At 46.0% G+C, this 26,391-nt stretch overlaps 1 protein-coding gene across 5 annotated transcripts; it reads right to left on the bottom strand.

The window, feature by feature from the left end:
- Positions 1–504: 504 nt before the first annotated feature.
- LOC149441096 (uncharacterized) lies at positions 505–24,511 on the bottom strand. 5 transcript variants are annotated; one of them, XM_089657739.1, is made up of 7 exons: positions 20,518–24,428; positions 18,575–18,709; positions 18,365–18,488; positions 17,845–18,248; positions 9,586–9,721; positions 1,345–3,403; positions 505–985 (listed from the first exon to the last, which is right to left on the bottom strand). In XM_089657739.1, the coding sequence occupies exons 1-7, from the start codon at positions 20,611–20,613 to the stop codon at positions 598–600; spliced, it is 3,342 nt and encodes a 1,113-aa protein (XP_089513865.1). In that variant the 5' UTR covers positions 20,614–24,428; the 3' UTR covers positions 505–597. The 5 variants fall into 5 exon arrangements, with proteins under 5 accessions (XP_089513865.1, XP_089513860.1, XP_089513861.1 ...); XM_089657734.1 differs by adding an exon at positions 24,445–24,511 and having other exon boundaries at positions 915–3,403; positions 20,518–20,632; XM_089657735.1 differs by having other exon boundaries at positions 915–3,403; positions 18,365–18,443; positions 20,518–24,429.
- Positions 24,512–26,391: the final 1,880 nt, after the last annotated feature.

Genomic DNA, 26,391 nt, shown 5'->3' with positions numbered 1-26,391 from the left:
AAAATTAAAAAACGCACAGGCGATCAAATGCCATCGAAAGAAAGCTCTATAAAAAAAAAATAAAGGACATTCCATTTGGGTGCAGCGTTGTGCGACCGCGCAATTGTCAGTTAAAGTAACATGGCGCTGTATCACAAAAAATGTCCTGGTCAGGAGGGGGGGGGGGATGGGGATCCTCTGGAGGGGGAGGGGTTAATTTTGTATGGGTGCATATTATTTCTTTCTTTGTTTTTCTGAGGCCACAAGCGGATTTTGTGAACCTGCTCACCTCGGGTTTACGTATTCTAGGCATCCTACCACTATGTGTAAAGTAAGGTACATAGGAACAGGTATAAAGGAGGATTAAAAAAGAAAAAAGAGGATTAAGAAAGAACAAAAAAAAAAAAGGAAAAAAAAAAAACAAAAAAGGAAAAAAAAACAAAAAAAAGGGAAAACAAAAAAACAAACAAAAAAAAGAAAAAAAAACAAAAAAGGAAAAAAAAACCAAAAAAAAAGGAACATCTCTGACAGGGTGGGACTCCATTTATTTATTACATATATTTATTTATAATGACCTGGGAAAGTTGATCAGAGAACACAGTCAACCCATATATGTTGTCAAAAAAAAAAAACATTTTCCACACTCAAGCCAGGAATGTGGCTTTTCAGGAAATGAATGCGGCTTTTCCCCCCCCCTGTGAATCCTCTGATGTTTGTGAAGACCGGACATTTCCCGCACTCAGGACAGGAACACAGCCACTCCGCAGGGTGAGATCTTTGATGTCTAACAAGGTCTGAATGCTTTGAAAAACATTTCCCGCACTCAGGATATGAACACAGCTTCTCCCCCGTGTGAGATCTTTGATGTCTAACAAGGTCTGAATGCTTTGAAAAACATTTCCCACACTCAGGACAGGAACACAGCTTCTCCCCCATGTTAGATCTTTGATGTCTAAGAAAGTCTGATTTCTGTGAAAAACATTTCCCGCACTCAGAACAGGGATACAGCTTTGGAATCTTTGATGTCTAACAAGATCTGATTTATGTAAAAACATTTCACACACTCGGGCCAGCTTCTCCCTGTTCCCTGATGAGGGAGGTGGCTTCTCCCCTGTGTGAGATCTTTGATATCTAACAAGGTCTGAATGCTTTGAAAAACATTTCCCACACTCAGGACAGGAACACAGCTTCTCCCCCATGTGAGATCTTTCATGTCTAAGAAAGTCTGATTTCTGTGAAAAACATTTCCCGCACTCAGGTCAGGAATACAGCTTTGGAATCTTTGATGTCTAACAAGATCTGATTTCTGTAAAAAAATTTCACACACTCAGGCCAGCTTCTCCCTGTTCCCTGATAAGGGAGGGTGGCTTGTCGCGTGTGTGAGATTTTTGATGTCTAACAAGGTCTGACTTCTGTAAAAAACATTTCCCGCACTCAGGACAGGAATACGGCTTCTCCCCCGTGTGAGATCTCTGATGTCGAACAAGGTCTGATTTCTGTGAAAAACATTTCCCGCATTCAGAACAGGAATACGGCTTCTCCCCCGTGTGAATCAACTGATGTCTGTAAAGACTCTGTTTCACTCGAAAACATTTCCCGCACTCTGTGCATGAATATGGATTCTCACCTCTGTGACATCTTGGATGTTTAACAAGGTCTGAATGCTTTGAAAAACATTTCCCACACTCAGAACAGGAATACGGCTTCTCCCCCTTGTGAGTCCTCTGATGTCTGTAAAGCTTGGACTTCTCCAAAAAACTTCTACTACATTCGGGGCAGGAGTACGGCTTCTCCCCCGTGTGAGATCTTTGATGGATAACAAAGTCTGATTTCCTCCTATAGCATTTCCCGCACTCAGGGCAGGAATACGGCTTCTCCCCTCTGTGAGCTCTTTGATGTCTAACAAGGTCTGATTTCTGTATAAAACATTTCCCGCACTCAGGGCAGGAAAATGGCCTCTCCCCCGTGTGAGATCTCTGATGCATAACAAGTCCTGATCGCCATGGAAAACATTTCCCACACTCAGTGCAGGAATACAGCTTATCCCCCCTGTGACATCTCTGATGTATTAGAAGGTCCGATTTCTGTGTATAACATTTCCCACACTCAGAACAAGAATGCAGCTTCTCCCCCATGTGAGTACTTTGATGTACAACAAGGTCTGATTTCTGTGAAAAACATTTCCCGCACTCAGGACAGAAATGCGGTTTCTCTCCCGTGTGAGATCTCTGATGTCTGTAAAGATTGGATGTCTCTGAAAAACATTTCCCGCACTCAGTGCAGGAATATGGCTTCTCGCCGGTGTGACATCTTTGATGTATGACAAGTTTTGATTTCCGTGGATAAGATTTCCCACAGTCAGGGCAGGAAAATGGCTTCTTGCTTGTGTGAGATCTTCGATGTGTAACAAGGTCTGATTTCTGTGAAAAACATTTCCCGCACTCAGAACAGGAATACGACTTCTCTGTGTGAATCCTCTGATGTCTGTAAAGTCTGGACTTTTCTGAAAAACATTTTCCGCACCCAGGGCAAGAATAAAGCTTCTCCCCCGTGTGAAATCTTTGATGTAGAACAAGTCCTGATTTCCGTGTAAAACATTTCCCGCACTCAGAGCAGGAATATAGCTTTTTCCCCTTGTGAGACATCTGATGTATGTAAAGATGGGATACCTGTGAAAAAGATTTCCCGCACTCACTACAGAAATATGGTTTCTCCCCAGTGTGAATCCTCTGATGTCTGTAAAGATTGGTCTTCTCTGAAAAACATTTCCCGCACTCAGAGCAGGCATAAGGCTTTTCTCCTGTGTGAGATCTCTGATGTAGAACAAGTCCTGATTTCCAAGTAAAACATTTCCCGCATTCAAAGCAGGTGTAAGGCTTCTCCCCCGTGTGAGTTCTTTGATGTGCAACAAGTCCTGATTTCCGTGTAAAACATTTCCCACACCCAGGACAGGAATATATTTTTTTCCCCTTGTGTGACCTCTGATGTATGTAAAGATGGGACAATTGTGAAAAACATTTCCCGCACTCGGGACAGGAATAAGGCTTCTTGCCTGTATGAGATCTGTAATGTATGACAAGTTCTGATTTTTTAAAAAAACATTTCCCGCACTCAGAACAGGAATGAGGCTTCCCACCCATGTGAGATCGCTGATGTATGGTAAGAATTGACTCAGACCTAAAACTTTCCCCACATTCAGGACAGGAAAATGTCTCCTCCCCCTGAATTCCGGCACCATCCCTCACAGTATGAAGTTGCTCAGAGTCAGAGGGATTTGATGGTCCATCCACACTGTGAAGTCCACCATCCATAGCTGAGCTCATTGTCGTTTCTCCTGCGCAATCTCCTGTGATGTCCTCATCTTCCATTTTACAGCTTAGAGGTAAAGTGAGACGATCCTTTGAGGGTCCCTCCATGACGTGTCCTGGAAAAAATATAAAAACATAATCAATAGATACACGAGGGTGAGTTCACCCAAATCAAGATTCCATCTGGATCAGGTAGGATTTAGTGAGCAGATGTTCTCTGTAGATGTCCCAACCAGCTGTGACTTCCCCTCTTCAGTAAAACGTCCTTTGGTCCTCCCCCCAGATCACTTCAACAGTAAAAGGTCCTTTGGTCCTCCCCCCAGATCACTTCTATAGTAAAAGGTCCTTTGGTCCTCCCCCCAGATCACTTCTATAGTAAAAGGTCCTTTGGTCCTCCCCCCAGATCACTTCTACAGTAAAAGGTCCTTTGATCCTCCCCCCAGATCACTTCTATAGTAAAAGCTCCTTTTGGTCCTCCCCCCAGATCACTTCTACGGTAAAAGGTCCTTTGGTCCTCCCCCCAGATCACTTCTATAGTAAAAGGTCCTTTGGTCCTCCCCCCAGATCACTTCTACATTTCCCCAGCATTGTCAGAAGAGCAGGAACCAATGGGGACTGGGAGGGGCATGCTCTTCACACAACCACAAGCCTAGGCTCTAGGTCATGTGATCTCTGATAATGAAGAGGTTCAACATTCAGACTTGGAGACCCTTCAGCACAGAACAAGAGACCATAGGGCTAGGCTTCTGGTGATGAGCAGCACTGGAAGGTGTTTGGAGAAGTATTTTCTGTTGCAAATATAAGTGTGTGTAGGACAAGGTCCTATGCCAGGGCTGCAACCCAATACTCCCCATGCTGAGGGCATGTAGAATGTGTTCAGGAGGAAGGGGGTGCACGCTTATGGGGGGTTTCAATCTCCTGCCAGGCTGCATGCTCAGGAAAGGGTCTACGATGTATTTTTAGGAAGAACCTTTTTTTTTTTGCAATAGATCCCCCAATAACATCTATACCAGACATATCTAGGGCCGGAACGGTCTGGTATAGAGGAAGTGAATAGTCGGCTGCCTGTTTACAAACAGGAGTAAGCATCCGGGAGCTGTCATTGGCCGGAAATTTAAACTGCATCCTATTTCTTTGTAAATATCGGTTTTGTGGTCATAGTTTGTATACATAATCCTCATAATATTTCAAATTAGTGTTGGGGTCATTGAAGAGATGGATGATTCAGGTATTGCTATAAGCCGAGGTGAATACAGCAGATGTGTCTTGAGTCAATGCCACATACCAGTGCCCATCAGTGCCACATATCAGTGCCCATCAATGCCACATACCAGTGCCCATCAATGCCACATACCAGTGCCCATCAATGCCACATACCAGTGCCCATCAATGCCACATACCAGTGCCCATCAATGCCACATACCAGTGCCCATCAATGCCACATACCAGTGCCCATCAATGCCACATATCAGTGCTTATCAATGCCACATATCAGTGCCCATCAGTGCACATCAATGCCCCATATCAGTGCCTACCAGTGCCTATCAATGCCACATATCAGTGCCTACCAGTGCCAATCAATGCCACATATCAGTGCCTACCAGTGCCAATCAATGCCACATATCAGTGCCCATCAATGCCACATATCAGTGCCCATCAATGCCACATATCAGTGCCCATCAATGCCACATATCAGTGCCCATCAATGCCACATATCAGTGCCTACCAGTGCCAATCAATGCCACATATGAGTGCCTACCAGTGCCAATCAATGCCACATATCAGTGCCCATCAGTGCCACATATCAGTGCCCATCAGTGCCACATATCAGTGCCCATCAATGCCACATACCAGTGCCCATCAATGCCACATACCAGTGCCCATCAATGCCACATACCAGTGCCCATCAATGCCACATATCAGTGCTTATCAATGCCACATATCAGTGCCCATCAGTGCACATCAATGCCCCATATCAGTGCCTACCAGTGCCTATCAATGCCACATATCAGTGCCTACCAGTGCCAATCAATGCCACATATCAGTGCCTACAAGTGCCTATCAATGCCACATATCAGTGCCCATCAATGCCACATATCAGTGCCCATCAATGCCACATATCAGTGCCTACCAGTGCCAATCAATGCCACATATGAGTGCCTACCAGTGCCAATCAATGCCACATATCAGTGCCCACCAATGCACATCACTGCCACATATCAGTACCTACCAGTGCCATCAAAACCACATATCAGTGCTCATCAATGCCACATATCAGTGCCCATCAATGCACATCACTGCCACATATCAGTGCCCATTACTGCCACATATCAGTGCCTACAAGTGCACATCAATGCCACATATCAGTGTCCATCAGTGCCCATCAATGCCATATATCAGTGCCCATCAATGCCACATATCAGTGCCCATCAGTGCCCCATATCAGTGCCTACCAGTGCACCTCAATGCCACATATCAGTGTCCATCAGTGCCAGATATCAGTGCCTACCAGTGCCCATCAATGCCACATATCAGTACCTACCAGTGCACATCAATGCCACATATCAGTGTACATCAATGGCACCTAACAGTGCCACCTATCAGTACCCACCAGTGATGCCTGTCAATGCCCATTATTGATGTCTGTCAATTCCCACCAGTTCCACCTATCAGTGCCTCCTGATCAGTGCCCATCAGTGCAGCCTTATTAGCGCACATCAGTGAAGGAGAAAAAGTACTTATTTACAAAATTTTATAACAGAAACTAAGAAAAAACTTTTTTTTCAAAAATTTTTGTCTTTTTTTACCCAGAGGTGATTAAATACCACCAAAAGGAAACTCTGTCTCAAAAAAAGGATAAAACTTTTGTTTGGGTACAGTGTTGCATGACTGCGTAATTGTCATTTAAAGTGCGGCAGCACTGAAAGCTGAAAATCGGCCTGGACAGGAAGGGGGTGAAAGTGCACAATAGGCAAGTGGTTAAAAACTCTCATACATGGTTAGTCTGGCTGAAAAAAGAAAAGTCCATCCAGTTTAACGAAAAAAAAGTTATAATCCTACACCCACAGTCGATCCAGAGGAAGGTAAAAAAAACTCAGTAAAACATAATCCGATTTGCTCCTGAAGGGAAAAAAATTCCTTCCTGATCCCCCGTGAGGCAATCGGATATTCCCTGGATCAACTTTACCTATAAATGTTATATCCAGTTATATTCTGTGTATCCAAGAAAGAATGCAGAACTTTCCTACAGCAATCCACTGAGCTGGACACAACCAACTCTTGGGGGAGTCTATTCCACATTTTCACAGCTCTTACTGTGAAGAAACCTTTCCGTGTTTGGAGATTACATCGCTTTTCCTCCAGATGTAAAGAGTGCCCCTTTGTCCTCTGTGATGACCTTAGGGTGAATAGCTCTACAGAGTACAGATCTGTCAATTCACAGGACCCCCTCCAATCATGTTATTTACAGGAATTGAGCATTTTTAATACTTCATATTATTAAAATCGCTTTGGTACAGGTCCCCCCAGGGCAGTGCTCCAACTTGTTTGGCAATTCCTTGCTTATTAACATAGGACAGGGGTTCTCAACCAGGGTTCCTCCAGGAGGTTGCCAGGGGTTCCTTGAGCAATTTTTGCCTCTCGGGTATGTTCCCACTGACACCATTGATCTTTTTAGCCATTTGTGAGGGGGTAATTCTTCCCAATGACCACAAGTGTAAGGAGCATTCTTCTCAATGACCACAATTGTGAGGAGCATTCTTCCCAATGACCTCAATTGTAAGGGGCATTCTTCCCAATGACCACAATTGTGAGGAGCATTCTTCCCAATGACCACAAGTGTAAGGAGCATTTTTCCCAATGACCACAATTGTGAGGAACATTATTCCCAATGACCACAATTGTGAGGAGCATTCTTCCCACTGACCACAATTGTGAGGAGCATTCTTCCCAATGACCACAAGTGTAAGGAGCATTTTTCCCAATGACCACAAATGTGAGGAACATTCTTCCCAATGAACACAATTGTGAGGAGCATTCTTCCCAATGACCACAATTGTGAGGAGCATTCTTCCCAATGACCACAATTGTGAGGAGCATTCTTTCCAATGACCACAATTGTAAGGGGCATTCTTCCCAATGACCACAAGTGGAAGAAGCATTCTTCCCAACGACCTCAATTGTAAGGGGCATTCTTCCCAATGACCACAATTGTGAGGAGCATTCTTCCCACTGACCACAATTGTGAGGAGCATTCTTCCCACTGATCACAATTGTGAGGAGCATTCTTCCCACTGACCACAATTGTGAGGAGCATTCTTCCCACTGATCACAATTGTGAGGAGCATTCATACCTCTGACTATCACACTAATGCAAGGGTGGCAAACACGCGGCTCTCGAGCCGCGTGCGGCTCCCGGCCAAAATGAATGCGGCTCTTTGCCTCTTATCATATTTTGTATACTGTGGCTCTTTGCCAAGTTTCATCTTTCTTTGGGGATGTGAGGAGCGGGTACTTGAATTTGACAGGTACCCGCTCTTACTTCTTTGTTCTTTGATCTTACCTGTTCCTCTATCCAGCGGCACGCTATCTTCCGGCTTCTGTAGTGTGGGCACTGGGCATGACAGCCGAGTGCCAAGTGCGCATGCGCAAGAAGCGGTGCTTTTTGTGAATGGTAAGGCGGTACCTGGGACACATGACAGATCCCAGAAGCCGCCGGACCAATCACAAAGCGCAAGTGCTTCTCGCTCATGCGCACTGGGCACCCGGCTGTCATGCCGAGCGCCATTACAGAAGCCGGGAAGACAGCGTGCGGCTGGATCGAGGAACAGGTAAGATCAATCAAAAACTCTGCGGAAGTAAGAGCGGGTACCTGTCAAATTCAGGTACCCGCTCCCCACCTCCCCAAAGGTCAGCAGTCATCTGTACTGTCCGCAGTCTCTGGTCATCCCTGTGCTGTCCGCAGTCTCTGGTCATCCCTGTACTGTCCGCAGTCTCTGGTCATCCCTGTGCTGTCCGCAGTCTCTGGTCATCCCTGTGCTGTCCGCAGTCTCTGGTCATCCCTGTGCTGTCCGCAGTCTCTGGTCATCCCTGTGCTGTCCGCAGTCTCTGGTCATCCCTGTGCTGTCCGCAGTCTCTGGTCATCCCTGTGCTGTCCGCAGTCTCTGGTCATCCCTGTGCTGTCCGCAGTCTCTGGTCATCCCTGTGCTGTCCGCAGTCTCTGGTCATCCCTGTGCTGTCCGCAGTCTCTGGTCATCTCCTGTACTGTGTCCGCAGTCTCTGGTCATCTCCTGTACTGTGTCCGCAGTCTCTGGTCATCTCCTGTACTGTGTCCGCAGTCTCTGGTCATCTCCTGTACTGTGTCTGCAGTCCATTAGTTCAGAATTTTTTTTTTCCTGTTTTCTGCCTCTAAAACCTAGGTGCGTCTTTGTAAGGGGAAGAAAGTGTTATGGTGAATATATGGTTTTAATTATGTGTTTTTGTGTGAGTGTTTGTCTGTTTTGGCAGGTCACTGCGTGGTGTGGCTCTCTGACTTTCATAGTTTAAAATTTTGGCTCTTTGTGTCTAACTTGTTCGCCACCCCTGCACTAATGTATCATGAATTGTAGATAAAGTCATTTTAGCAGGGGTTCCGTGAGACTGGAAAGTCATGTCAAAAGTTCCTCTGCATTGAAAAGGTTGAGAAAGGCTGGCCTAGGAAATGGTTGTTGCTGATTTCTAAAGCAGGCCATACATGGGTTGAATTCCAAATGATTTTTCGATCGAAAATTGAAAACATCGTTCTTTCTGTAATCCAATGGTGCCACCAATCAAAATTTTGAAAATTGGTAATTTTTCATGAATTTTCCAGCATGCCTGATAAACGAAATGGGGAGGAACCACTAAAATTGGTCGGTGCTATTGCCCCACTAAGAGAGCGAGAATCGGCCGGTGCCATTGCCCTACTAACAGAGCGAAAATCGGCCGATTATTCTTAGGTCCGGTTTTCGAATGAAAAATCGTTCGAAAATCGACCCATGTATGACCGGCCTAAGACTTGTCTCCCATTAACTTTTGGTTTCAGGATCTGAAAGCTTGCTTAACCCACCCAGAACTAGACCCAGGTACATTCCTCTCATCGCTATACATAAATCATGTCCGAATAAATACATTTTATCTACAGCATGGAGAAGGGGTTTATCTGAGGAAAAAAAAGGATCAATACAATGAGGTGACTATTATTGGCTGATGTCACTCATCTCCCGCCCTGCTCCAGACCAATCAGTGAGCAGAGATAACAGAAGAATATATTGTGTCTCACCTGTGCTGATCTCTGTAGGAGTGTCCTCCTCTTTGAATGTCTTCATCATTCCAGCCTCCTCCGTATATTGCTGATCATCCCTCACATACGTCTCTTCTACTTCACCCTCAACTTTCATCTTCATCAGATCTTCACCCTAAACCAACAGAATGGAAAAAAGTCAGCAATTTTTCATGTTCAGAACAGGTCAATTTATTGGAGGTATCGGGAACCAGCATTGGACATGGCCAGATCACAATGTTTATTGTCATGCAGGGCAAAGTAGTGGAGGTATCAGGAACCAACATCAGAGATAGACAGATCACCATGTTTGTTGTCATGCAGGTCAACGTATTGGAGGTATCAGGAACCAACATCAGAGATGGCCAGATCACCATGTTTGTTGTCATGCAGGTCAACGTATTGGACGTATCAGGAACCAACATCAGAGATAGACAGATCACCATGTTTGTTGTCATGCAGGTCAACGTATTGGAGGTATCAGGAACCAACATCAGAGATGGCCAGATCACCATGTTTATTGTTGTGCAGGTCATGATATTGGAGGTATCAGGAACCAGCATCACAGATGGCCAGATCACAAACGTTTATTGTCATGCAGGGCAATGTATTGGAGGTATCAGGAACCAGCATTGGAGATGGCCAGATCACAATGTTTATTGTCATGTAGGGCAATGTATTGGAGGGATCAGGAACCAGCATCAGAGATGGTCAGATCACAATGTTTATTATCGTGCATATCAACATATTGGAGGTATCAGGAACCAGCATCAGAGATGGCCAGATCACCATGTTTATTGTCGTGCAGGTCAACGTATTGGAGCTATCAGGAACCAGCACCAGAGATGGCCAGATCACCATGTTCATTGTCGTGCAGGTCAACGTACTGGAGGTATCAGGAACCAGCACCAGAGATGGCCAGACCACAATGTTCATTGTCATGCAGGTCAACGTACTGGAGGTATCAGGAACCAGCACCAGAGATGGCCAGATCACCATGTTCATTGTCATGCAGGTCAACGTATTGGAGGTAACAGGAACCAGCATCAGAGATGGCCAGATCACCATGTTTATTGTCATGCAGGGCAATGTACTGGAGGGATCAGGAACCATCATCACAGATGGCCAGACCACAATGTTTATTGTCATGCAGGTCAACATACTGGAGGTATCAGGAACCAGCATCACAGATGGCCAGATCACAATGTTTATTGTCATGCAGGGCAATGTATTGGAGGGATCAGGAACCAGCATCAGAGATGGCCAAAACACGTTTATTGTCATGCAGGGCAGTGTATTGGAGGGATCAGGAACCAGCATCAGAGATGGCCAGACCACAAAAGTTTATTGTCATGCAGGTCAATGTATTGGAGGGATCAGAAACCAGCATCAGAGATGGCCAGATCACAAGGTTCATGTCATACAGGTCAATGTATTGGAGGTATCGAGAACCAGCATCACAGATGACCAGATCACAATGTTCATTGTTGTGCAGGTCAACATATTGGAGGTATCTGGAACCAGCATCACAGATGGCCAGATCACAATGTTCATTGTCATGATGGTCAATGTATTGGAGGTATCAGGAACCAGCATCAGAGATGGCCAGATCTGTGTGGCTTCAAATTAGGAAACTGAGACCAAACCAAATATATACAGTATACTGAAGTGAATTTATATATACTGTAGTAAAACAAAAGACCTCCAAACACCAACAAACAAAGATATACAGGTAAGTGAACAATTAACCGAATGACAAAATACCTGACGACCTAGGTATGTAAAAACAAACAATATGGTACAATGTCCCACCATGAAACGGTTTTTGCCTGCATCCCAATATACATGAACAATCAAGAACTGGAATTATTCCCCTGGGACTTTAATGGCATGCAAAAAGTGTATAAAACGATTTACTACATCGAATCTTTTGATTTGTTTTTATGTTACAATATACATGATCGTTTTATACTTTTTGCATACTCATTGAGGTTTTTTCCCATTAAAGTCCCAGGGGAATATTTCCAGTTCTTTCTAGTTAACGACCTTGGTATAATGCAATATATACCGAGGAACACAGGTCACGGGGAATACCGGGAGATGCAAGCAAGGGGGAATCAGGACTGGAATCAGGTACAAGGGGAGCAGATATAAGGCAGCAGGGTCCAGGATGTGGGGCAAGAACAAGACCAGGAGCAGGATAAATGGCAAGCAGCATCTGACTTTGCACAGCAAAGCAAAACACTGACGTGAAGTATACTAGCAGAGGAGAGACTGAGGCTGCGTTCAAACTTGTGCAACACAATTTACGGATCATTTCCTTCCATGACACCCATTGGGATCTATGCGACTTAAAGTCGTAGCGACTTTGAAAAGGCTCCTACACTACTTTGATGTGGCTGTCTTGCCAGAGAGTCACATCAAAGTCTCACTCCAAAGCTTCAATGAAAATCATGCCACTTTGGAGTCGGACAAGGGGGAAGAGGGCCTAAATTCCCTCCCAGCAACCAGCATCAGCACTAGAAACGGTGGGCTGCTGGGAGACACCTGCTGGTGGACACTGGAACTACAACTTTTGCTTTGGGAAGCATAGTGCCACCAGCAGGTGACCCAGGTCCTGACATGAGGTGTAGATGTGGATTGGACTCTAACCTGTGGCTTATCACTTCTGGCTAGCTCACTTGCTGAGAAGTGGCCATCGGCTATAAGGCTGGGTTGAGGTTAGGATTTCAGACATTTCCCAATTGCAACTGTCCAAGCACCAAGTATCAGTTTTGATGGTCCCTAGGTGGCTCTGTAAATTCACAGACATGCAATTTTGTATCTGTACATAGCCCACAATACATACTTATCAGTATGAATCAGTTTCATCTCCCTATGACTAAAAATTGGACTTTTGACTTTACCTGTAAAACCGATTGCTTGGAGTACATTATGGGACACAGAGCACCTTCAGTGATCCTTACAATTACGGTTTTACGCCTACAGGTTATTGGACACTGGCAAAAAAAAAAAAGACAGGAATTCTCTTCCAAGGCATAACCCTTCCCAATTTTAGGAAGGGCTTCAGTTTTCTAGCAATCCCTAGACCACAAACAGGGGTTGGGAGAAGAACTTTACATGTAAGTCAAAAATCAGATTTTCTTTATCTTACATCACTGGAGCAGCTTTAGTAATCCTTACTATCAAGAATGTCCTGATCTGGGATGTCCCTAAGCATTTATTATGAGGGGGGACACATGAAAAAAAAACATCAAAACTCCAAACAAGAAGCAGGAAAGGATCTCAAGCAGCATCCTGCAAAACACTGAGACTAAAAGGTAGCGTCCTACGTGGCTTTATCATCTACAGTACCTAGTAAAAGCATGAACTGAAGACCACGTAGCAGCTTTGCAAACTTGAGCTACTGAAGCTTGATGAAGCACCTACACTCCTGGTAGAATGAGCCGTCACTGAGAAAAATGGAACCTTTCCTCTCAAATCGTAAGCTTGAGAATAAGCTAATGAATCCAACAAGAACAAGTAGATATGGAAGCTCCGAGAACCTACTTTGGTCCTTTGGGAAAATCAAAAGGGAGATTCCAACAGTCAACTTCAGGTAACATTTCATAGCATGAACCACATCCAAAGTGTGGAGAGAATTGTCCCCAGGCAACAGGGGCTTAGGTCAAAAAGAAGGTAAGACAATACCCTAGTCAAGAAAGCTGAACCACCTTAGGCAGGAAATACAGCTTAGGTCAAAGTACCACCTTTTCATGGTGCAATTGCAGAAATGTCTCCTTACTGGAAAGGACCAGTTCTAAAACCCTACGAGCCAGAGTAATGGCAACCAGAAATACCACCTTCCGGGTCAAAAAAAACCAAAAGAATGGTCTCAAAAAGTCATAAATGGAGGAGTTTTTAAAACAGAAAGAACCTATGAGATCCCATGTGGTCAAAGGCAGTCTGACTGGAGGGGCAATAAACAGCACACCTTGTACAGGGGCACCCGCTTTGAATGCTGATCAAAAGAGGTTGCAAAGGTCAGATGTTGCCATTGTCAGATCTCTGACAGATGAGGAAATCAAATGTGAACCAAGGAAAGATTGGGAACATGAAGTTCTGCTCAGGACAGGATGAGATCCACTTCCTCTTGAGTTGCCTAACTCTTGTGCTTCTTTAACCACTCGCCGTCCGCCTGCTGTTTATAAACGGCAGGGCGGTGGCACTCCAGGGGCGGGTTGCCGTTCATAAACGGCACCCGCCTTTTCTAGCTGTGCGCGCTCCCTGGGAGCGTGCAGCACCGCGATCCGGTGCCCGCTGTGTCCTCAGGACACAGTGAAACACTGATCGTCGGACGGGACCTCTGTGCGAGATCCCGATCATGTGATCACTGATTGGCCAATCAGTGATCACATGCAAAGTAGTAAGCAAGATGTCACTTGTGACATCATTGCTTACTACGTGTGAAATCTGTGAATGATCACAGAGGTCACATGGTACAAGGCTATTCACAACAGCCTTGTACCATGTGACAAGCTGTGACCAATCACAGCTCACTCAGTATTATTATTATTATACAGTATTTATAAAGCGCCAATAGTTCACTCAGCGCTGTACATTACAAAGGGGGACAGAACATGTGACAGAACAATACCAATACAATGCAAAACATGAGGGGATTGAGGGCCCTGCTCTTTCGAGCTTACAATCTAGAAGGGACGGGATAGTGGTACAGGAGGAGATAGCTGTGGGGGATGGAGTGGTAGGAAGAGTGGAGGAGGTCGGCAAGTTAGCAGGGGGTGAGGTAGGCTTCCCTGAAGAGATGGGTTTTCAGGGTACGCCTAAAGGAGAGGAGAGTAGGTGATAATCTGATGGGTTGGGGAAGGGAGTTCCAGAGGATGGGTGACACCCTGGAGAAGTCCTGGAGGCGGGCATGGGAGGAGGAGACCAGGGAACCTGAGAGAAGGAGGTCTTGTGAGGAGCGGAGTGTGCGTGTTGGGTGGTACTTGGATATTAGGTCAGTGATGTAGTTCGGGGCAGTATGGTGGACAGCTTTGTACGTCAGTGTTAGGATTTTGAATTTGATCCGTTGCACAATCGGAAGCCAGTGGAGGGATTGGCAGAGGGGGGTGGCGGAGATGGAGCGGTTGGAAAGGTGGATGAGTCTGGCTGCTGTATTCAGGATGGACTGAAGCGGGGATAGCCAGCGTCGAGGCAGGCCAGTGAGGAGGGAGTTGCAGTAGTCGAGTCGTGATATGATGAGGGAGTGGATGAGCTGTTTAGTGGTTTCTGGGGTTAGGAACGTGCGGATTTTGGCGATGTTGCGGAGGTGGAGTCTGCATGAGTTTGTTAAAGATTGGACTTGGGGCTGGAAGGATAGGTTGGAGTCCAGAATGACACCAAGTACTCTGGCCTGCAGAGCGGGTTTGATGGTGGCGTTGTTGGATGTGATGGAGAAGTCAATGGGGGGTGGTGTCCGGGCTGGGGGGAAGACAAGAAACTCGGTTTTGGAGAGATTCAGTTTAAGGAAGTGGAGCGACATCCAGTCTGATATGTCGCTCAGTAGGTGTGTGATTTTGGCAGAGACCGAGGGGGTGAGGTGGGGGGTTGAGAGATAGATTTGTGTGTCGTCGGCATAGAGGTGGTAGTTGAAGCCGTGAGAGTATATGAGTTGGCCAAGGGAGGAGGTGTAGATGGAGAAGAGAAGGGGCCCGAGGACAGAGCCTTGAGGGACCCCAACAGAGAGGGGGAGGTGGTAGCATTATAGGTAACGCTGAAAGAGCGTTGTGACAGGTAGGATGAGAGCCAGGAGAGAGCAGAATCTCTGAGGCCGAGGGAGTGTAGTATTTTGAGGAGGAGGGGGTGGTCAACTGTGTCGAAGGCCGCAGAGAGGTCAAGGAGTAGGAGTACTTCTCAATGACTGCAAGAATGCAGACAGAGAGAAAGAGAAATGATTGCTTTTACATCCTATATGGGTGTAAAAGCAATCAGTGTAAAAAAAATCTTCATCACCCCCCACAAGTAGTACAGTGTCACCATGGTGACACTGTACTGCTAGGGTGACAGTATGTAAAAAAAAATAAAAATAAAAAATAATAATATAAAAAATAAAATAAAAATGTAAAAAAAACTGGTCAGTAGCTCTGAGGAAAGGGATTTGTCCCCGAAACGCATCAGCCATTTGACCGCACTGACAGTTGGAACACCTTGCTTGCCGTTGTGGCCATCCTCATTATGCAAATGCTTTTTAGATCTATGCTTCGTCTGTGAGTATGTTTTTACTTTTCATACCTTTCAATAAACCTTGGATAATGCACTAGGTGTGTGCGCACCTGTTTATTCTCTATCTAGTAGCTGATTTCCCCGTCTGAGGAGGGCTGCACCCCTGAAGCATTTCCTTTGGTTGTCGCTGTCCTAGTTCCCTTGGCTTCCCTTTTGGCTGTGCATTTCCCGAGGCCCTGGAGAGTACATACGATATCAACAAAAGGAGTATCAGGAGAGTAGTCACTATGGGTAACCATGAACTGAAACCATGAAACAACTATTATGTTGGGAATGAAGAGCAGCCAGACAGCAGAGAGTAGCACCAGACATGAGTGACGGGTCCTCCGGTAACAAGGGGGTTGGTATTTCTGCCTTCCCATCTCAAGTATAAAGTCATTTGCTTCTGTGTCCTCCTCCAGAAGTACCACCTCGGGGGGAGGACAAGGTGATCACCTCTAATTGTGACTAAACTGGCTCAAATTGGGGAGTGTCCCAGATAACTGTTGTTGTAACACTGCCATAGACTGCCAGACACCAAATCCTGTGTAGCCATATAGGAACTGGAGGAAGGCCCTCTGGAAGTAGCAGAAGTACCTCATAGGGGAAGGGAGTCAGAGCCACCAGGAACACATTGACCTCCTGGGAAAGTGTACTAGAGGGGCTACGTCTAGGTTTCTCTCTACCCTATGGTGGTATCTGGGACCCATCCTCCACCTACAGCGCCACCTCTCTGCCATTTATAAGACCTATGGCTTGCTGACTCCAAAAAAACAACCAGATCAGCTATGAATATAACAGTCCCAGTCACGCAAGTGGGCACTGTGCTGGTTACTCTAAGAGAGAAATACTCCCTCTTAATCTGCCCCACAACCTACAGTTGTGCTCAAAGGTTTCCCTCCCCTGGCAGCAATTGTGACATTTTGGCATTGATATTGAAAATATGACTGATCATGCCAAAAAATGCTCTTTTATTGAAGGATGATGATCATATGAAGCCATTTATTATCACATAGGTGTTTGGCTCCTTTTTAAATCATGATAACAGAAATCACCTAAATGGCCGGATCAGAAGTCTCCGCCCCCTGGAATGTTTGGCCTTGGTACAGACACACAAGGTGACACACACGGGTTACAATGGCAATTAGAGGTTAATGTCCCACATCTGTGGCTATTTAAATTGCAATTAGTGTCGGTGTATAAATAGTCAATGAGTTTGTTAGCTCTTATGTGGAATCACTGACTAGGCTAGATACTGAGCCATGGGGAGCAGAAAAGAACTGTCAAAAGTCCTGCGTAACAAGGTCTTTATAAAGATGGATAAGGACATAAAAAGATGTCCAAAGCCTTGAATATGCCGATCAGTACTGTTAAATCACCTATTAAGAAGTGGAAAGTTTGGGGATCTCTTGATACCAAGCCAAGGTCAGGTAGACCAAGAAAGATTGCAGCCATAACGACAGAAGAATTGTTCAGGATACAAAGGGAAACCCATTGACATTTTGCAGACAATGGGTTGATCCGGTGTGCACGGATCTCTTTCACTCTGTCAGGTTTGAAGCTCACGAGTCTACAATGGACCCTTCATTTCCACACAGCATATCAGACCTGTTAAGGGGTCATTACCAGCTGGCTGTTCGTTCCTTCAATCTCAGGCCTCAGTCCTTTTTTTCCCCCCATTAGAAATTGCAAACATTTAATTAACCTGTTAATCCCTGAATGTAAGAAATATTTATAATACTCCTGAAATAGGAAAATATCTGCAATATTACCTCACCTCTACATTCAAACATCACAGTCTTACGTAAAATAGAAGGATTTATGATGGGAGATCACATAGAAAATATCCACACATCGTCTCCACATGTCACAGTGTTCCATCACTTTATGTTCCAGACCCTCAACTCCACCGATCTGATGATGGTGAGGGATGGTGTGACCTTCCTGTGTGGAATCCCGGGAATAAAGAGGATGGGGACATCTCTCTGGTGGGTTCCCATGACTGGATCCATCTACCTGATGATGGTGAGGGATGGTGTGACCTTCCTGTGTGGAATCCCGGGAATACAGAGGATGGGGACATCTCTCTGGTGGGTTCCCATGACTGGATCCATCTACCTGATGATGGTGAGGGATGGTGTGACCTTCCTGTGTGGAATCCTGGAAATACAGAGGACATGGACATCTCTCTGGTGGGTTCCCATTACTGGATCCATCTACCTGATGATGGTGAGGGATGGTGTGACCTTCCTGTGTGGAATCCCGGGAATAAAGAGGATGGGGACATCTCTCTGGTGGGTTCCCATGACTGGATCCATCTACCTGATGATGGTGAGGGATGGTGTGACCTTCCTGTGTGGAATCCCGGGAATACAGAGGACGGGGACATCTCTCTGGTGGGTTCCCATGACTGGATCCATCTGTAGGAAACACACACACTGACTGAATCCATTGTTTCTATGTGTTTATCAGATGATGGGGGATCTAGGTGGATCCTCCGTACTGCTCTCTCCTTTACAATAAAGTCTCCTCTTACCCGGTGATGTGAGGGGCGGCTGATTGTCCATCATGACGTCCTTGTAGAGATCCTTGTGTCCTTCTAAATACTCCCACTCCTGCATGGAGAAATAGACAGTGACACCCTGACACCTTATAGGAACCTGACACACACAATGATACAGTCACCATCCAGACACATCCCTTGTCTGTTACTGGAGAATGTCCCAGAATTCCCGGCACCGCTCACCTCTCCTGTCAGCAGCTCAGTGATCTCTCTGGTGACTTCTAGAATCTTCTGCATGTTGTCTCTCTCAGGTTTTAGGGAGTCACATGGAGGCACTGTGATGGTCATATGATCACCTGACTTCAGAAGAGGAAATCTCTGTATTCAAACAAAAACACTAATATGTCACATTCCCAGAATCCTCCTCACCTCTCCAGTCAGATCTGTGTTTTATTAATAGAGATAAGAATGATGTCATGTGATCTCCCAGAATCCTCCTGGTCTCTCCGGTCAGGTCTGTGTTTTATTAATAGAGATAAGAGTGATGTCATGTGACCTCCCAGAATCCTCCTCACCTCTCCGGTCAGGTCTGTGTTTTATTAATAGAGATAAGAGTGATGTCATGTGATCTCCCAGAATCCCCCTCACCTCTCCGGTCAGGTCTGTGTTTTATTAACCTCCCTGGTGGTCTGATTTTGTCAATATTTTTGAATGTAAAAGCGGTACATTGTTTTGCATGGAAATTTCAGTGTCTGATGACGAATTTCCCCCACGAATCACTATCGCCCAATTCTGCAAGTGATTCTAATTTACTATCGCTCTTCTCTAGCCGGTCTAAAACCACTTTTGACTTCAAGGGACGCTTTTTGGACGCCATGGACTTCCTCAAGTTTGCAGGCAGAAAGAACAGTAAAAATGTAGGCAGGGCGCCGGACAAAGCACTCGGGACAAAATGTATGTGATATGGTTTGATACAGTAATGGAATCCTAACAGATTACAATGTATTGTGTGTATGTCATGATTTTACTTTTTTGAATCTCCTGTCGATTCCACCCCCTTGTATCTCGGCACTCGCAGGGAGGGGAACCAGGAAAAAGGATGCCGGCATCGGCCGGAGGACACAATGGGAGGACACAGTGGGAGGACATCGCAGGGACAAGGTAAGTTACACTACAAACACTAAAGTGTAATCCCGAGTGTGGCTCGGGGTTACTGCTTTTGGTACTGAAAATTAACCCCGAGCCACACTCAGGATTACCGCTAGGGAGGTTAATAGAGATAGGATGTCATGTGACCTCCCAGAATCCTCCTCACCTCTCCGGTCAGGTCTGTTTTAATAATAGAGATAAGAGTCATGTCATGTGACCTCCCAGAATCCTCCTTACCTCTCCGGTCAGGTCTGTGTTTAATTAATAGATATGCGAGCGATGTCATGTGACCTCCCAGAATCCTCCTCACCTCTCCAGTCAGGTCTGTGTTTTATTAATAGAGATAAGAGTGATGTCATGTGATCTCCCAGAATCCTCCTCACCTCTCCGGTCAGGTCTGTGTTTTATTAATAGAGATAAGAGTGATGTCATGTGACCTCCCAGAATCCTCCTCACCTCTCCGGTCAGGTCTGTGTTTTATTAATAAAGATGAGAGCTATGTCATGTGACTTCCCAGAATCCTCCTCACCTCTCCGGTCAGGTCTGTGTTTTATTAATAGAGAGGAGTGATGTCATGTGACCTCCCAGAATCCTCCTCACCTCTCCGGTCAGGTCTGTGTTTTATTAATAGAGATAAGAGTGATGTCATGTGACCTCCCAAAATCCTCCTCACCTCTCCGGTCAGGTCTGTGTTTTATTAATAGAGATAAGAGTGATGTCATGTGACCTCCCAGAATCCTCCTCACCTCTCCGGTCAGGTCTGTGTTTTATTAATAGAGATGAGAGCGATGTCATGTGACCTCCCAGAATCTCCTCACCTCTCCGGTCAGGTCTGTGTTTTATTAATAGAGATAAGAGTGATGTCATGTGACCTCCCAAAATCCTCCTCACCTCTCCGGTCAGGTCTGTGTTTTATTAATAGAGATAGGAGTGATGTCATGTGACCTCCCAGAATCCTCCTCACCTCTCCGGTCAGGTCTGTGTTTTATTAATAGAGATGAGAGCGATGTCATGTGACCTCCCAGAATCCTCCTCACCTCTCTGGTCAGCAGGTAGATGATCTCCAGGGTGAGGTTTAGTATCCTCTCAGTCACGTGACTCCGGTCCTCCTCCATCCTCATTGATGTGGTCATGTGATCTATGTGGGTTTCCCTGTAGATAGATAGCAGAGAATTATCTGGACGGTGTTGGTTGTACAATATTAGGATGGGGATGTAAGGGGTTAATAGGCCGACTCTTTCCTTTCAGTTTTTCCTTCATGGTGATCACTGTTACTGCTACTCTTACATCTGTAGCCCCGTCCATAATATTGGGGTGATTATATTTGTTCTCTCTCCTATTGTCTCACCTAAACAACAATCTGATCTTCATCTGTCCAGCTCCAGCCTCTCCTGCTCTCTTGTAGTCTGTAGGCTGCATTCAGTGGTGAGGTTAGTAAGGGAGGGAAAGATTTAACTTTTTCTTTCCACGTTAAGTAAACTATAAGGGCATTGCACACTCCTGACCCCTGCACGCGGTGTATTGTGGACTACTGACCTAGAGCAGAGTAGCATCAGTTTCTAATAATAATAATATTTAATCATACCCAATTTATGCCCCTCCCACTTTTAAGCACAATTTGGCCACAACCACCATTTGGCACATTGCTGTTCATCCTATGTCCCATTCCCATTCTCAGGGCCACCAAATTTCAAATGTTCTTAGGAATGTGTATCATCACTGGACAGTATTTACCAAGCTATAGCTGCTACATTACCCTGTATTTATTCACATGGGGGCAGTATATGGGTGCCCCCTTGACATTTAAGGGGGTTTCCAGATTTCCATAAGCCTCGAACCCCCCCCAGGCCCCCACAACGACCAGTCCAGGGTTGTGGGGAAGAGGTTATTATCTTTATCAACACTGGGACAAAGTGCTTTGCTGGGTGATCTTCTCATGTTGAGAGTAAGTGGGCTTGTATGATTCAAGAGAAGAGGGGGCACATGCTCATCCCCCTTACCCGGACTGTCAGGCTGCATGCTCATAGAAGGGTCTGGTCAGGGGCGTATTTACCACAAGGCAAACAAGGCACTTGCCTAGGGCGGCATTTTTCAGGAGGGTAGCACCTCCCCCTAGAACAGTGGTTCTCAACCTGTGGGCCGCGACCCTTTTGGGGGTCGAACAACCCTTTCACAGGGGTCGCCTAAGACCATCAGAAAACACATATTTCCAATGTATAAAGAGCAGCTACTGTGTAGAAAGCAGCTACTGTGTAGAAAGCAGCTACTGTGCTGAAAGCAGCTACTGTGCTGAAAGCAGCAGTATTGGAGGTAAAACGACACTTCATGAATTATAATTATTGGGTAAATAATTTTATGGTTGGGGGTCACCATAACATGAGGAACTGTATTAAAGGGTCACGGCATTAGGAAGGTTGCGAACCGCTGCCCTAGAAGAAGGGACATGCGCATCATGGGAACCAGGTGGGATCTGAAAGAGGCTGCGGGCTGTTTGATGGTGTATGTAGAGCCTGACTCTCGTTCCTGGGGATGGCCGGAGCTGTGAAGATGAGTGTCTTTCTCTCTATTGCTGGTGGGGGAGGGGGGGTATAGCGGAAGGCTCTCCCAGGCGTGGGCGGTAGGGGTGTTGTTGATCAATGTCAGGATCTCTCTGTGGGAGGGGGAAGGGGGGTGGTGTTTGTTCATGTCTGTGGGGGCAGACTATCTTTGTGTTGCCTAGAGCAGCACAAAACCTAAATACACCACTGGGTCTGGTAAGAACTTTAGGGAGAACACACTTTTTATTTAACCCCTTGCTTACCGGGAACTTTTACCCCCTTCCTGTCCAGGCCAATTTTCAGCTTTCAGCGCTGTCGCACTTTGAATGACAATTGCGCGGTCATGCAACACTGTACCCATATGATATTTGTATCATTTTTTTCACACCAATAAAGCTTTCTTTTGGTGGTTTTTACTTGGCACTGGGTTTTTTTTATTTTTTGCACTATAAACAAAAAAAAAGAGCAAAAAAAATTAAATTGCATACCAGACCCTTATCTTTCTTGAATGTCTGATATAAATGTCAAGGGGGGCCCCAGTGTGGGGTGCTCCCCAAATTGAACACCAGACCCTTGGGTGCTAGTATGAGCTTTAGGTGGAAATGCATGCTAAAAAAAAACATGGAAAATCCATTTAGTGGAGTTCATGTATAATTGAACACCAGACCCTGGCCTGGGCAGGAAGGGGTATAAGTGCCCTGAAGGTGATGGGTTAAAGGAATTTTGCACTTTAATGTTGACTTTTATTAATATTATTTATTTCGGGTACTTATATAGCGCCATCAATTTACATATATATTGTACATTCACATCAGTCCCTAACCCTCAAGGGGTGTACAATCTAAGGTCCCTAACTCACATTCATACATACTAAGGACAATTTAGACAGGAGCCAATTAACCGACCAGCATATCTTTGGCGTGTGGGGGGAAACTGGAGTACCTGGGGGGAAACTGGAGTACCCAGAGGAAACCCACACAGGCACAGGGAGAACATGCAAATTCCAGGCAGGTGGTGCCGTGGTTGGGATTTGAACCAACGACCCGAGTACTGCCAGGCGGAAGTGCTAACCATTTAGCCACTGTGCCATATACTATACAGGATTTAGCATTATTAGGCATTACTATATTTGTTGCTCCCCATATATATTTTCTTTGGTACAAGTCATCCAGGAGAAAGCCCAGCCCCCTATCCCATTCCTCTGACAAATCTCTTGTCTATTAGCCTAGAAAATGGCCATTACTGGTTTTTAACATTTGGCTCTCATTGACTTCCATGGGGTTCAGATCCGGCACCTGAACTTTAATTCTGTCCTGTGGAGCCGTCTCCCCCCCAACTAGGGTTGGCACCCCATCCCTTCAAACTTGAACATATATTGATGACACGGGTTCTGAGGCCAATATAATGCAGATAAGGCGCCAAGTGAGTTTAATGACCACCTTCATCAGCCACAGAACCCGTGGAATTAATATGTGTTCGGGTTTAAAGGGATGAGGTGGCAACCCTACCCCCAACCCAGGTATGGTCATCTCATCACCAGGGAGAAGGTGACCCATCTCCACAATGAGGAGAATGTTCCGGCCCCGGAAGTGGGGGAATGTTGTGCCTCTGAAGGGGTTAATCTGGGTTCCCACACTATATATGTGTGTATCATCATCTGCTGGAGATAAAAGATGTCACAGTGACTATGGAGGAAGAGGACGGACGTGACTATGGAGGAAGAGGATGGACATGACTATGGAGGAAGAGGACGGACGTGACCATGGAGGATGAGGACGGACATGACCATGGAGGATGAGGACGGACATGACCATGGAGGAAGAGGACGGACTTGACCATGGAGGAAGAGGACGGACATGACCATGGGGGAAGAGGACGGACGTGACTATGGAGGAAGAGGATGGACGTGACCATGGCGGAAGAGGACGGACGTGACCATGGAGGATGAGGACGGACGTGACCATGGAGGAAGAGGACGGACGTGACTATGGAGGAAGAGGACGGACGTGACCATGGGGGAAGAGGACGGACGTGACTATGGAGGAAGAGGACGGACGTGACTATGGAGGAAGAGGACGGACGTGACCATGGCGGAAGAGGACGGACGTGACCATGGAGGATGAGGACGGACGTGACCATGGAGGAAGAGGACGGACTTGACCATGGAGGAAGAGGACGGACGTGACCATGGAGGAAGAGGACGGACGTGACCATGGAGGAAGAGGACGGACGTGACTATGGAGGAACAGGACGGACGTGACTATGAGGGAAGAGGACGGACGTGACTATGGAGGAAGAGGACGGACGTGACTATGGAGGAAGAGGACGGACGTGACTATGGAGGAAGAGGACGGACGTGACTATGGAGGAAGAGGACGGACATGACGGAGGGTTACTGGGTGTAAATAGGAAATAACATCATATTACCTCCTCTGCTGCCACTTCCACCTATGTCTCCTCTCTACTTCCTCCCTGATTGCCTCTCACCTGGAACTTCCTGTCTGTACCTGACATCACTTCCTGTCTGTACCTGACAACACTTCCTGTCTTCCATAGAGACTTCCTGTCCGGGTAGATGTGAGCTCACCACCTTGTGGAGCTCAGAGGAACTGCAGCCAGGAGAAACATCTCAAAGTGTGAACCTGACCTTGCCATTATTGTCAAGTGTCCCGGATGTTGCAGGACAGTCCCGGGATTTTGGCTCCTGTCCCATCGTGTCCTCATCCCGCAGGATGCAGAATGGCAGCGAGGTGATGATGTTTGGAACACTCTCCGGGTTCCATCATCAGGCACTGCAATGACACCAGACTGTTGGGAGCCATGATCTCCTCTCTGACAGTGAAAGTAGAACTCTGACATCAGCGGAAGGTGGGATCAGGTAAGTACCACCACTGACCACCAAGGCTGGGTTGGGGGTACACTTTGTTCTCACAGACACCAACAATTCCATAGAGTTTATCCACATGGGAGAACCATCCACTTGTAGTGGCAAGGCCTCAGGAGATGGCATTCTAGGCAAGTGAGTGGTGGGAGCGGACTGAGTCTGTTGGTCGGCATTTGTTTTTTGGGGGTTTTTTGTGTGGCATAAGACGTCTTTCAGGTGGCAGTGAGGTGATGACGGCTGGAACACTCTCAGGGTTCCATTGCCGGGAACTGCAATTACACCAGACTGTTGGGAGCCGTGATCTCCTCTATGACAGTGAAAGTAGAACTTCGACATCAGTAGAGGGTGGGATCAGGTAAGTACCACCACTGACCACCAAGGCTGGGTTGGGGGTACACTTTGTTCTCACCGACACCAACAATTCAGTACAGTTTATCCACATGGGAGAACCATCCACTTGTAGTGGCAAGGCCTCAGGAGATGGCATTCTAGGCAAGTGAGTGGAGGGAGCGGACTGAGTCTGTTGGTCGGCGTTTGTTTTTTGGGGGGTTTTTGTGTGGCATAAGATGTCTTTCAGGCGGCAGTGAGGTGATGACGGCTGGAACACTCTCCGGGTTCCATCATCAGGCACTGCAATGACAACAGACTGTTGGGAGCCGTGATCTCCTCTCTGACAGTGAAAGTAGAACTTCGACATCAGTAGAGGGTGGGATCAGGTAAGTACCACCACTGACCACCAAGGCTGGGTTGGGGGTACACTTTGTTCTCACTGACACCAACAATTCAGTACAGTTTATCCACATGGGAGAACCGTCCACTTGTAGTGGCAAGGCCTCAGGAGATGGCATTCTAGGCAAGTGAGTGGAAGGAGCGGACTGAGTTTGTTGGTGGGCGTTTTTTTTTTTGTGTGGCATAAGACGTCTTTCATCGTGACTGATGTGGATCTGCATTGCTGGACCGTTCGTTTGATGATGCATTTAGATTGTGTAACTTTTTTTTTTTTTTTTGTAAAGGACTTTTTGAAAAAGTTTCAGCATGTTTGTTTACTGTTGACTTTTTTTTGTAACTTACTAAAGGTACAGTGCCTCCCTAAGGGCGCGTTCTCACGTGTGTTGATTACGAAGAACCCAAGCAATGCTCCTCAACGCTCCTATGGTATTTCTGATATGTTCATGAGGTGTTTATGTTGTGTTTATAAAGCTTTCAATAGAGGTGTAGAGAAAAAAATGTGTTTTGTTTCATTTCAGATTTGTTTATTACCCCTTGCCCTCCAGAGAATTCCCCCCCTTCCTGAACAGGCCATTTTTTGCATTACGGCGCTGCGTTATTTTAACTGACATCTGCGTGGTCATGCAATGCTGCACCCAAATTAAATTGATGTCCTTTTTTTTCCCCACGAATTGAGCTTTCTTTTGGTGGTATTTTCTTTTGGTGCGTTTTTTATTTTTTGCACTATAAAAAAAAAAGTCCGACAATTTTGAGAAAAAAAA

The sequence above is a fragment of the Staurois parvus genome, unplaced genomic scaffold (assembly GCF_062004578.1).
Source record: "Staurois parvus isolate SC_StPar_1 unplaced genomic scaffold, SC_StPar_1.0 ptg001026l, whole genome shotgun sequence".
Lineage (NCBI taxonomy): Eukaryota > Metazoa > Chordata > Amphibia > Anura > Ranidae > Staurois > Staurois parvus.
Note: the sequence above shows the minus strand (reverse complement) of the source record. Positions and strands in the feature narration are given on the sequence as shown.